Source organism: Ceratotherium simum, chromosome 5 (genome assembly GCF_057802395.1).
Source record: "Ceratotherium simum simum isolate JZ-2026a chromosome 5, ASM5780239v1, whole genome shotgun sequence".
NCBI classification, from domain to species: Eukaryota; Metazoa; Chordata; class Mammalia; order Perissodactyla; family Rhinocerotidae; genus Ceratotherium; species Ceratotherium simum.
In genome coordinates, this window is record NC_141904.1 from 83,981,804 (window position 1) to 83,995,266 (window position 13,463).

General features: G+C 58.6%; 1 protein-coding gene across 3 annotated transcripts in view; it reads right to left on the bottom strand.

Moving 5' to 3' along the window:
• ATP2B2 (ATPase plasma membrane Ca2+ transporting 2) overlaps positions 1 to 13,463 on the bottom strand; it is a 305,152-nt gene that overhangs the window by 64,447 nt on the left and 227,242 nt on the right. For all 3 annotated transcript variants that reach the window (XM_087431489.1, XM_087431490.1, XM_004443588.3), the window contains exons 4-5: positions 12,119 to 12,376; positions 11,006 to 11,131 (exon numbers count right to left, since the gene is read on the bottom strand). In XM_087431489.1, coding sequence (XP_087287615.1) covers positions 11,006 to 11,131; positions 12,119 to 12,376 — 384 coding nt within the window. The remainder of the gene's footprint in view (positions 1 to 11,005; positions 11,132 to 12,118; positions 12,377 to 13,463) is intronic.

The window sequence follows — 13,463 nt, forward strand, 5'->3', positions numbered from 1 at the left end:
ACGCACGACGCGTCTGCACGTCAGATTCATAGAGACAGAAAGCAGAATGGGGGTTGCCAGGGCTGGGGGAGGGGCGTGCGGGGAGCTAGTGTTCAATGGCTACAGCGTTTCAGTTTTGCAAGATGGAAGGAGTTCTGTGGATGGATGGAGGGGACGGCTGCATAACAGTATGAATGTACTTAATGCCACAGAACTGCACTCTTAAAAATGGTTAAAACAGTCAATTTTATGTTATGTATATCTTACCATGATAAAAAAAATTGGAAAAAAAATACAAAAAAAGAAAAAAGTAAATCCACTGAAGCTGTGGCCTCTTTGGGGAAACGAGTGACCCCAGGGAGGGCGACTGGGACCTGGCCCGGGAAGCGGACAGCAGCTACGACAGCACAGTTTTGACAGCAGGAGGCGCGGCGTTGCTGGCCCTCCATCCTCAGGCTGGCGCTGGAGACGCATGGCCACTGCGTCCTGCCTGGTAGCCCACACAGAACAGACGGGCCACTCACAAAGAGAGCTGGCACGTCCAGCCGACTGGGCCCGAGTGGTGTCACCTGCAGAAGGCTCAGAGCACCTGCAGAGGCCCCCTCAGGCCCTCAGTTTCTTTCTTTAGTAAAGAATCTAGATATGTGAAGTTTGGCCCATCAGGCACCCATTTTTTCCTGATTTTAATTTTTACCACTCTGGGTAGAAAGCTCTCTACAACGCAGTCATATTTCCTTCTTCAAGAGAGAAGGAAGAACCCGGTCCCAGCCTGGCACAGTGGCTCAGGCCCTCCTCAGGCCGCACAGTAAGAGCTGTCTACCAGACAGGGTCTGAGGGCCCCGACGACCACGGCCTCTGACCCTTGACACTAAATGGCCTAGATGACTTGCTTCTTGACCCCTGTTATGATTTTCAGAATTTTTCCTTCTTACCCCTCAAGACCGATTGCCACTTCTCCCTGTTCGGGGTCACTTGTCTCTAACGGCCTTCTCTTTGTTTTCCAACGTGCTTCAGACCTGCAGTCAGGCCAACAACCTTAGAAGAACCGTGTAGAGAATGTAGGAGTCAGGATTCTGGGCACCTTCCTTAAGAGGAATCCATTCTCACTTCTCAAGAGGCTTCCCCCACTCCTTCTCTTTCCTTCTAGGAGCTGAGGGATACCTTGAGATTGTGTGTGTGTGCATGTGCACGCATGTGTGCACGTATGTGTATGTGTGTGTGCATGCGTGTGTGTGTGTGCATGTGTGTGGTGTTCTAGCCTCTTGGCCTCCAGGATCTCAGGATCTTAAAGTGCTTTACAGACAGACAGACAGACACTCCAGTGAGTTCCTTTAAAGCAGGTACAGGTCAGTCTGTCCATCCACCAATGGGTAAACCAAGTCACGAAGGCTTCCTGAGAGGGCACGAAGCCCAGCGAGCCGTAACAGAACCCAGATTTTCAGACAACGAGCCCTTTAGCTGGCTCCTTGGCCATTCCCAGGACAGAAGGACAGGGCTCTTCTGTCCCTGGGCGGGGAATAGCGGGGACCACAGGATGAGCTCGGACACAGACTCCAGGCGGAGCAGCCTTGGCAGGTGTCTCCCCATCACAGGCAGACCCTGGAGCCCACCCACCCGCCAAGGGGCACAAACAGGGAGAAGTGGGCCCAAGAACAGGAGCTTGGTAATGACCATAACTTGCTGACAAAATGCTTCCTCGTGCAGCGGCTCAGCTTGTGTGGGGGCTGCAGGAGGGGGTGTTAAAAGTCAGCAATGTTGGACAAAGGAGGAAACGGAGGTCACGGGGTGGGGCCCTACAGATCTAAAGGTGAGGGATGAACACACTTCACCGCACTCACAGTGTAGACGGCAGTGACAGTAAACTCCGTGCAGGCATGGTGCTAAGCCCTTCACCATCATCTCATTACTCCTCACACCGGCCCTCGGTTTAGAGGAGGAAACTGACACCCGGAGAAAGGTGGCTTGCCCAGGGTCACCAGCTGGTGAGGGGAAGAGCCCGGATTTGAACTCTCCCGTCTCTCAAGCCTACCCTGTGTCATGCACCACTCCCCTCCAGGAAACAAGGCCCTCACACCCCACCCTCGCACCCTGGAAAGCGCTGGGTGGCAACAGGAGAGGCCGCTCCCCACCTCTGGGCAGGATGGAAAAAGGCACAGGGGGCCAATTTCCACCCAAGATAATCAGACCCCATATCATCTTCTAATCTAATCACTCCCATCACGGCAGGGAGCTGGCAGCTCTGCACTGCGAGGCAGGGAGGAGGGAGGAGGAAGATGGGGAGGCCACACCCCTCTGGCCACAACACGGGGACACAGGGACATGGGCACACGGGTGAAGATACAGCATGCCCCCTGCCCAGCCTTACATGAGCCCCAGGGTGGTCCTCCAGGCCCCAGCATGAGATCTGAGCAAGGAGTTGGGGGCATCACCCTCCTCCTCTGGTCCTCCCTCCCTCTGTGCCCCAGCAGTGCCCCCAGCCTTGGCTCTGACCACCGTCCCCCAGCTCAGACACCCTCAATAGCTCCCCAAAGTCCAAACATCTCAGTCAGTGCCCTTGGGTCAGACGCCAGCCTCCTTCTGGCCCTTGACCACTGAGTCCTGCCGCGTGGCCTCTGCCCTGCGGGCACGCAAGGCTCCCCTGGCCTTTGTGCCCAGGCCCCTCCCCACCGCCCCCCACCTCTCCTTTGCTCACAGTTACCACTGCCTGAGTGCCCTTCCCCACCTCTTGTCCAAAACCTCCTCCTCAAGCCTCAGGACCAATGCCCCTCCTCTTAGGTGGCCTTCCCTGACCCCCACAAGGGGAGAGAGGGGAACTCTCTCCTCTGACATGCCCCTGCGGTCTCCCTGGGGCTGCTTCCAGGCCTGCCACCCCACTAGACTGTGGGCCTCTTGGGGGCGGGTTCTGAGTACTAGTCTCCCTCAGCAGAGCCTGGCTTGGGGCTGGAACCCCAGAACCGTGTTCACTGCTTCTTCCTTCTTTGTATTTTCCATGGGCACATGTTACATTTATCATGCAGAGCCCCCACACCACCCACAAGCCATCTTTATGGTCTTACAGAGGGTCACATGCACCCCAGCCCTGCCCTCCTCCCCTCTCCTCACTGTGCAATCCCTCTCCTCTCCCAGGACCTCAGAGCCTGGCGGCCCCTCCTGCCAGAGGAAGGACAATGGACCAGGTCACCCCCTGGGCTGTCACAGCCCAGCTCCAGGACCCCCGCGGAGGGCAAAGCTTAACACCACGGCGGCAGCCCTAGTGGAGGAAGCACAGAGGCTTCCTCAGAGGAAACTGCGAGGTCTTTGGGTGGGGGCAGAGGTGAGAGCCCTGGGGTGTGGGACCTCGGCAGGGCCTGGCACCACGACCTCACCATCCACGGTCCTCTGGGCACCATTTTGTAGCCTCCGGGTCCTCTACGCTCCCACGGAGACCCTCAGAATACGCGAGCACGGGGAGGGGGTGTGGATAAAGAGGGCCCTGGCTGAGGAGGAGGGGACCCGGAACCAGTCTGGTGTCTGCTTCTGATTTTCTGTGTGACCCGAGGCCAGCCCTCTCCTCTCTGATCCTCAGCGTTGTCCTCTGTAAACTGGGGAGGTCTGGGAGGTCACCACCTCAGCGATGAAGTCTGGGCACCCTGGGTCCCGGGGAGACGAGGGCCGCTCCTGGGTGGGGTAGGGCAGCCTCCATTCAAAGGCTGCATCTCAGGGGCAGAAGGGTTTGGATGGGGCCCCAAGCCCTCTGCGGACAGACTGACCAAAGGTGGGGTCCCCTGCCCGGGGCCCAGTCGTTTGGTTGATGGACAGACACAGTGGAGGGCAACTCCGTGCCAGGCCCCGGGGCCCTCAGGGAGGGTCCCCGCAGTCCCTGTCCCCCAGGAGCTCAGAGGCTCATTGGGGTTGAGGGGAGTGGACAGGCACACAGGGCAACAACACAAGACAACAGAGCCCCAGGGGCCCGGCAGGCTGGCGGGGGCACGGCCCGGGCGAAGGTGGGGAGGTGGGACAGTGCCCAGGAGCGGGTCAGCGTGGCTGAAGCTCAGGGCTCACAAGGAGGGGCGGGAGGGAGGCTGGATCCTGGTGCAGCCCAAGTGGAGGACTGGACTTGGGTCTTTGCTTGGTTCAACAGGGAGCCACTGAAAGCATTTTGGGGAAGGCGCAAGAGAACCAATATTGACTGAGCATTCACGAAGTGTCAGTTCTAGCTGGGCTGCTTTCCCACTTGGCTGTCACCACTACTCTGGGAGGTCATGACCTCATGCCCCCACATCACAGGCAGAGAGGCAGCTCAGAGAGGTCATCTCCGCGTCCAGCCTGTGAGAGCAGAGCTGGGGTGGGAGCCGGGTGTGTGGCTCCAGCCTGGTGCTCTTTCCACCTTGCCGGCAAGGCCGCGGGCAAAGCTGTTTGGGGCGGCCCTAGGGAGTGGGGGCAGGGGAGTGCTGGGGGGCTGTCACCATCCAGCTCCTGTCCATCCATGGGAGAAAAGAGCTCAGGCCCAGGGCACACTGGGGCTCCCACTAACGGGCTGACCTGTCCTGTCCCCATGGAGGGGAGTTCTGCGGCCTTTGACTCGGCAGCAGAGGGTAAGCCATCCCCTTCCTGACTGCAGGCTCCAAGCCCACCTGGGCTTCCAACTTGCTTTGAGCAGCAGAAAATGGCCCCCCAGGTCTGATCCAGATGTTGGCTGTCTCGGGCCCAAAACCTCATGCAGTGGCAAGTGGGGTGCACCAAGCCGCCGGTGGCACAGCTGGAGGAGCCTCGTTTTACAAAATGAGGCTTCTGAGCCCAGCGACGGCGAACAACCAACTGAGGTTGCACAGCCATAAGGGACAGTCGGGGGCTCAAACCCAGGGCTTCTCTCTGGACAGGGAGAGGTCTTGTCTTCTAAAAGGTCTCTTTCTTGGGGGAGAGATGTGAAGAAGGGATGGAGGCCGTTTCTGGGGATTATTAAGTGCTTCCAGGCACAGGCACCAAGCCGAGCCAATGGTTCCCAGCCCAGACGTAGTTCTTCCCCAATTATTGTTATCAATGTAGTTAATAACAGTAATAAAGGATGCTTGCAGAGCACCAGACAGTTGGCAAAGAATTTCAGCACCCACAAGCCCATTCGCCTCACAACAGCCCTGTGAGGTAGGTTTTGGCGCAAGCACAACCCCGAGCCCCTCCACCACCCGTGGCCTCTCTGGCTCCAAGAGGTTGAGTGACGGCCCAGGGTCACACAGCTGTGAGTGGTGGAGCCGGGACTTGAGCCCGTGCTCTATCCACTACACCCCGCTGCCTCTCATGGAGAAGAGGCAGGGTAGTGTAATGGAGAGAGCGCGGGCCGAGTGGCAGACTGGGCCTTCCTGCAGTCACGGTGTCATCCTAGGCTCCCTGGAGGTGGCGGCGGTGGCAGGTCCAGCTCTCCGTGCCTGGCCTCTGCTCGGCATGGTGGGCAGCAGGCCCGAGAGGCTTTGCCGATGTCCTGTGCAACTTTGTGCTGTTAACGCTCTGGCTCCGGAGGTGACGGAGGAGGGTGGGGGTCCCACAGGGGTCCAAGCCAATGGGCTTGCTGGACCAGGCCCCGCTGCTTTTGAGAACAGCCCCCACCCACCGACGCCGGGCCCCTGGCCCCCGCCCCTTCCACGGCCACAGCTATGGCGCCTCGTCATTGGTTTTCCCACGGCAGTTACTGTGAGAGGCTTTCAACAGGCCACGCTGCTGGGGAATAGTCACAGGCCCTCGGAGGTGCGCTCGCGCATGGGGGCTGCAGGAAGAGTGCGGGGCTGGAGGCCGGAGGGCTGGGGTCTCGCTCTGGCCCTGCCCTCTGCGGGGCCCTACACTCCTGCTCTGGGCCTCAGTTTCCACAGCTGCAAATCGGGACAAGACCGGGCTCTCTAGGGATCTGTGAATCTCCTGAAAGGCTGCAAAGTCACAAGTCGGGGCATCTGTTTCTCCTGAGAGGGACCCTTGCTTCCACGGGACTCGCACGGAGGTTCAAGACCCGAGAGGGTTCAAAACCACTGGACTTCCACGCAAGTTGAGAGAAGGCCAGGACCCGCTCCGTGTTAAGGAGGTTGAGAGGCAGGACATCCAAATGGCACGCAGGGTCCTGCACGGGGTCCTGGCCTGGAGGACGCTGTGGGGACAGTCGGCGGAACGTGAGCATGGGCGGTATGTCAGGTGCCAGTACAGCATAAAGGCGGAGCTTCCTGACTTGACAGCTGTGCTGTGGTCGCGCACGGGACTGCCCTCTTCTCAGCAGACAGACCTGCAGTAGGAGGGGCAGAGGGCCGTCGCGTATGCATGACGAGGGTGAGCGAGGTTCTCGGGAGCGCCAGCGGCACCGTGGTAACAGCAGCGGATCCCAGGGAAGGGCTGTCAGGCGTTCTTTGTACTATTCGTGCAAACTTTCTGGAAGTTTGAAATTATCTTAAAATCCAAAGCTAAAAGAAAACAGGCCCAGGTCAGAGTTTGCCCTCCAGGGCTGACCCTCATGGGTTTTTAAACAATTGGAATTTCTTGCCAACATTACACGTCGCGAGAATGTACATGAACACCGGGATTTCCGGCTCCCCTTGCAAAGTGAGCATCGCAGCCCCACGGGGCTTCCCCATGGAAGTGTGGGCTTTGATTCTGGAACATTTCTATCTGCCCGGTCTGAAGACACCTCATACACAGGCCTGTGTCCCCCGTCTGTCCTGGGGGACGAGCTCCAGGCCTTTCGGATTTCCTTCGTGCCCCGAGCACTGGGGACATCCGAGTCTTTCTGAAGGCTGGTCTGCCGGCATTGGTCAGATGGGAGACAGCGGTCCTGAGGGGCAGAGGTCACAGCCGGAGCTGATGGAGGGCTGGAGCCTGGGTGTTCTGTCTCCTAACACTGCGCTCGCTCCACACCGCCCAGCACCTCACACCCAGAGCACCCACCAATGACAGTCACATCTGTCTGCGCATGTGGTCCCCACACCAGCCCTGTGGGGTGGGCGGCAGGGAAGGCCCCCCAGTTTGCTCCCCCACGGCACAGACACGGACGTGGAGGCCCAGAATCAGAGTGTTCCCTGCCCTCCTCCAGGCTGAACCAGTGGCCAGATGCCACTGGGGGGGCTTCTAAACCACCACGAGGACCCCAAAGGTGTCCTCAGCTTCATCCCTCTGTGTTCCCCGAGGGTCATCTGACCAGAAGGCCCAGCAAGGCCTCCCAGCACAGAGAAAGTGTCCACAACATGAGTGTCCAAATGGCGATTATCCAGAGTTCAGAGCGCTGGGGAAGAGACCAGTCGAGGAAAACCCCCTGGAGGAGGCAGGCTCGTGCCAGCTGGAGGAGGGGAGGGGCTGGACGGTGGAGAGAAGCGGGCAGCCCAGAGAGGGGGGAACGTGGGGACCCTCGAGAAGGAAGAGAGGGAGATGTGGACACTTCGACACAACCTCATGAGCTGGGCTTACTCCCCCATTTTACAGGTGAGGAAACAGAGGCTCAGAAAGGGTCAGAAGCTCGGCCAGGGTCTCCCAGCCAATGAGGGGGCAGCGTCAGAATTTGAACCCAGGCTTACTCCATCCTCAAGTCCAGGCTCTGTCTGAGGAACGGGGAAGGGAACCAGGCCACCTCGCGCATCCCTCTGCCGGCACTGCGCTAGGAAGGGGAGTCACCCACGTCACACACCGGGACGTCCCTGTTGTCCTCACGGGTAAACCAAGGCTCAGAGAAGAGAAGCGACGTGCCCAAGAGCACACAGCGAGTTCAATCCAGAGCCCAGTCCAGCCCAGCTCAGCTCTAAGCACAGCGCGGCCTCTCTCTTCCCTCTGGCAGACAGTGCCCGAGCCCCAAGGTGCGCAGGGCCCGGATGGAGCTGGGCACGACCTCCTGTAGCCTCAGGCTCGGGCTCCTGCCTGCGTGGACCCATCTGGGTGAGAGGATGGTTGCAGAAGCCCACCACAGAGGTGTCCACCTGCCCACGGCCAAGGACGGCAGGGGCCCACACACGTGAGAGCCGTTAGATCAGTCTGGGTGGTGGGACGGCGGAGGGGTTCTATTCTTCATTTTATTGAGATGTTTGTGCAGTGCAGAACTCAATCAACGTGACGAGGCTGTGCACGAAGGGGCCAAGCACAGTGTGGGTGTCACAGGCTCACGTGGGAGTCCCAGGAGGCACGGGGGCGACTGCCCCAGGGCAGGGGTGGTCAGAGAAGGCTCCGCAGAGGAGGTGAGGCCAGAGCAGACAGGCAAGAGTTAAATGAGGAAGGGAGAGGGCATCTGGGCAGAGGGGAGAGCCTCAGGGGAGGCGGGGCGAGGGAGGCAAGCAGGTGGGTCTAGAGCAGAGGCCCAGGGCGAGGACAGGGGCGGTGACTCGGTGACTCTCATCGCTGGGAGGGCACTGAACGCAGCGTCCACTCAGTGCTTATGCCCACTCTCCAACCCCACAGCCAGTGACGGGGCACGCACTGCCTTCCAGGCAGCCTCTTCTGTGCTAGAACAGTTCTGCCTGTCACAGAGCTCCTCTCTTTCCAGTTCCACTGCTCTCTCTTGGGCCAGTCACACCCTCGTCTCACTGTCTTCCCTGGGCCAAGCCCCTCGCCCCTCCCTAGCCCCAAGCACCTGTGTTTCTGGATGTCAGCACTGCAGCTCACAGTCAAGTTTCATTTTCTGCAGTCTAGTTCTCTCTGTACTCTGGCCATCTCTGTGGGTCCTAACTTTGCTTTCTTTTCGCCACCCTCCCTGGGCTCGTGGTCTCTGCAAACTTGACGGGCACACCATCCATATTGCGACAGGACAGAACTCCAGGGGAGGCCTCTAGAAACCGTCCACCAGATTACCTGCAACCTAAGACTCAGCACAAACCGACTGAGCCCTCCTGGCCTCCGCACACCCTTCTCCATCCTGCCCACAGGGCAGCACGGGTCGGCTGCTGCCTTCTGACATCCAGCGGCCCAGGGTCTATACGACCTACCTAGGTTTCCAGCCAGATGTACAGGTCGGGACCAAAGCAGTTGATTCAATTTGGGCTGGCCAGCTGACCTCCCATCCATCTCTGCCCTGACCCTTTTCCAGGTTCCCTCTAACACCTGTGCCCACCTCCTTGGCTGGTTTGTGATGCTTCGGGTCAGTGATTCTGAACATTTTCTCTTCCCAGCCTCCTGCCAGGTAACTACCCCTCCTCTCCCTTTTCCAAACTGTCTGGAAGCTTCGTTACCATCCACTCAGGCCCAGAGCCTCCCCTCAACTTCCACTGATCTGGATGATCCAGCAGGCTACTTCTCCTAAGGATGATCACCTCTCTGCAACCACTTCAGCCCAGAGGCTGGAACCAGGGCCACAGGGCATGACCTTTTACTGAGCTCTCTTGTGGCCTTAAATTCCAAGAGGGCATTTGAGGCTTTCCATGATCTCTTGGTCGGACCCCAGAACCTTTGCAATTGCTGTCCCTCTGCCTGGAATGCTCTTTCTTCTCATTGTTCTGGTTTCAGCTCAAATGCAACCTTCTCAGACAGGCTTTCTCTGACCAGCTAAGATTCCTGTCCCCTTCCTCAGAGTCTCTATCTCACTACAATGGTATAACGTCTTCATCTGATTTATCACTACCCGAAATGACCTTACACATTTGCTTGCTTTTTCATTTACTGTCCATCTCTTTTACTAGATTCTAAGCTCCAGGAGACCAGGGACCTTGTTTGTCCTATTAACCACTGGCACACAGTAGGTGCTTAATAAATGTTGGTTAATAAGTTCTGCATAAATAAATGCCCCAGTCCCAATTCTCACTCCTTTCTACCATCCCACCCTGCAGACCTGTTGATCTTCCTTGTATTTCCAGGACATCCCACACTCCTTCAGATCTCCGTGCCTCTGCACGCGTTTATCTCTGCTAGGAGGGCCCTTTCTCCACAACTCTGCTTGGTGAGCTCCGATTCACCCTTTAAAACCCAGCTCAATTCCACCTCATCTGGGTAGTTCTGTTTCCTTCCTGGCTTTCTCACACCCTCCTCACTCCTCTACTGTGGAATTAGCTCTTTGCAGGTCTGTTCCTCCCAGACTATCTGGCCAGGGGAAGGGTCTGAATCATCATGGGGGTGTCCCAGTGCTCAGCCCAGAGCCAGGACCAGAGCAGCTGCTTGGAGAATGTTTGCCGAGTACTGCCGGACAATGAGGACTTCTGGGTGTCCCTGTCGGAGAAGGGGTGTCTCATCTGGCAGGTGCCTCACCTGTGCAGGGTCTCCCCACCTCCTCTCTTGCTCCCTGCAGCAGCCAGAGTAAGGTTTTTTAAATGTAAATGTGATCAGCTCACTGCTTACAACCATTCCAGAAAATGCTCATGACACTTAGAAAATTTCCAAACTCCTGACCATGGCCCACGAGGCCTGAGACCTGGGCCCTCCAACCTCTCCATCTTGCTCACCATCCTCTAGCACCGTCCTGCCTCAGGGCCTTTGCACTTGTTATTTCCACTGCCTGATGTATGCTTCCCCTGGAAAGTCACAAGATGGGCTCCTCCTCATCATGCACACCTCAGCTCACATGTGCCACCTCCCAGCCACCTGCCTTCCATTGCCCAGCTTTATTTTGATACACCTACCACTCTCTGGAATTTTCTCATTGATGTCTCTCTTCACTACACTGCAAGCTCCTCAGGGCAGGGGCCTCATCCGCCTCACTCCTTGCTGTATCCCCAGCACCCAGCCCAGTGCCTGGCACATAGCAGGTGTCCAAAATGGTGGTCACCTGGCTGATTCACTCATCCCTGATGACGATGGGCTTCAGTGTTTGACCTTCCAGAAAAGCAAGTCACCAGAAGGCCAGTTCCACAGGGCGGGAACAGCCAGCTCTGTTCCCTGTGCTCTCCCCGGGCCTGGAGCCCAGCTGAGCGCACAGTAGGCTCCCTGGATGTTTGTGGGGGAGAGGGAGGGGCGCTCGTCTGGGGCTGAGCTGGGCGGAGATCTAGAGCCAGGACCACAGGCTCCGGACCCTCCCGCTCACGAAGGGGATGAAGGGGATGCAGGCGCCCCTGACACCGCATGGGCAGGGCCAGCGAGGGGAGGGAGCCCGCAGCGGGCTGCGCCTCACCTGAGAGCAGCGCGGGGTCCTTGTCCGGGGACTTGCGCACCTGGTCGGACTCGCCCGTCAGGGAGCTCTCGTCGATCTTGAGGTCGTTGCCCTGGAGGAGGAGGCCGTCGGCAGGAAGGAGGTCGCCTGGTGGAGGGAGCAGAGGAGTCAGCATGGTCTCGGGGCCGGAGAGGCTGGGACATCCCCACACGTGGAGGATTACAAGGGGACGGTCACCGTCTGCCTAGGGCTCTGGGTACAGGAACCAGGATGGTGCCCATTACAGGCCGATAGGCCGCTGCCCACTGCGGCCCAGGTCAGTGGCACAGGGCCTGGACGCTGAGGGCAGGCCAACAACAATCCCAGCTGGAGGGGGCACGCCCTTTAGTTTATAAAGTGCTTCTCTCAGCCAGGTGTGGATCTGGCGTCCGGTTTTCCCCATGACTCATTCTTCTCTGGTCTCACCTACAGTTGGGGGAAATTCTTTGGGAAGGGACTAGTCTGTCTTGGGTAGGCTGGGGAGACCCCACGACAGGCACATTATCAGAGGAAACCACGCCCCCCGGGGCTGAGTGAGGGGGGACTCTCCAGTCTCCCCCCATCTTCTGCCTCTGCTTACCCAGGACATACCTCGTCTAAACCCCCTTTGGCACCAGCCTGACCACTCTCTCCACGGCAGTACCACAGGTCTGGCATGTTTGCTCCTCCGCATCACTCCCTGTGACACCTTCTTCAGCCCAGCAACCATCCACCAACAGCCAAATCAGAGACGGGAAACGAATTTCATCTCATAAACCCATTGTGAGTGTTAGTGGTCCTTGGCGTACCGTGTTGAGAAGGCTTCTGAGGCTATATCCAGGCTCTGAGCTGTGACTGATTAGTAATGTCTGCTATGGGTGGAGGTTTTGAGAGCGTGGCACATGTGCCATGGATCTGCCACTTCTGATTTAAATGGATTCTAGAGTCCTACCTCCTCCAGGAAGTAGCCTTCCACCTCCCAAAGGATCTCAGAAGACATCCTGGCTTGGGACCAGCCTTCAGGGACCACCCCCCTTCCCTGGGCTAGCCTCTCTGGGTCTGCCTGGCCTGTCCCACCTCTGCCCAGACTCCTGGCTCTGTGGCTGGAACACTTACCATATTTGACCTGGGCGATGTCTCCAACCACAATCTCGGCCACAGGGATCTGGACCACCTGGCCGGCCCGGACCACAGTGAACTTCTGCTCCTGCTCGATGCGGCTCTGCAGGCCCCGGAACTGCTTCTCTTTGCTCCAGTCATTGAAGGCCGTGACCAGGACCACGCAGATGACGGAGAGGAGGATGGCGGCTCCCTCGATCCAGCCGGCCTCCGCCTCGCCTTCATCCTCCGCCCCTCCCTGGGCGGTCGCGCACCCTGCAGAGAGCGGAAGGACGCAGGCAGGCGGGGTGGGGTTAGCCAGGCAGGAGGGGCTCTGGGCCTGGATTAAATCCCAGCTCCAGTGAATAAAAACACTGACGATCAGGCGTCACGACCCATCTATCCAGTGTGTGCGGGTGCCAGGGCCCGCACGTCACACAGATCATCTCCGAGTGCCCCTCCACCATTGCACATGTGCGGAGGCTGAGGCTCCTTACAGAGGCCATGCCACGTGGGCAGGGCAAGTGGGGCGCGAGGGGGTTGGGCTATAGAGCCTGCCACCTCAGCCACTTCAGTTTCCTGCCTCTGTTCTAGCTGGGAGATCTCGGGTAAATGACTTCACCTCTCTGAACCTCAGTTTTCTCTTCTGTAAAACGGGAAGAATATTCTTTATCTCAGGGGCCCCTTGGTGAGGGTTGAAATTTAATGGGGTGAGGTCCGTGGCGTCCCCAGCACAGACCTGGCACAGAGGAGAGGCCTGATTGACAGGAAAAGAGGGAAAGTGAGGATGGAACAGAATGAAGGCAGTCAGTGTTGCACGCGCTTTAGGGTCAGAGCACAGTCTTGCTGATGTCTGTTCCTTCCATTCTTCCAGCAACCGGGAGGCAGGGCTCCAGGCTGGGGGGCAGGACCCACAGCCCTGGACTTGCCCTCCAACCAGCTAGTCGTGATCCTGCTGCCGCCCCTGCACGATCCTGGGTGAGTCCTCGCACCCCCTGAGCTGCAGCGAACTCGTCTGCAGGATGGGGGCACGGGGACCACCCTCCGGGCTCCGAGAGAGGAAGGTGGACACTCCGGCCAGCGCTCAGCACACAGCAGCTCCTTCCTCAGCCTTTGTTGGATTTGAGCCCCTACACAGCGAGGACACAACGCTCCAGGCTGCCAGCCTGACCTGCAGTGACCCCGCACCCCACACCCTTGCACCATTGAACCTCCCGGTCTGGGCCTCCAAGTTGCTTGAGGCCTGCCAAGCCCAGCGTGCGACAAAGAAAAAGAAAAACCACCAGACACGTCTGATGCCAAGGCCTCAGACTCAAGGGCAGGTCTTGCCCAGCGGAGCTGAGCCCGAGGGCCTTTCCAAGCC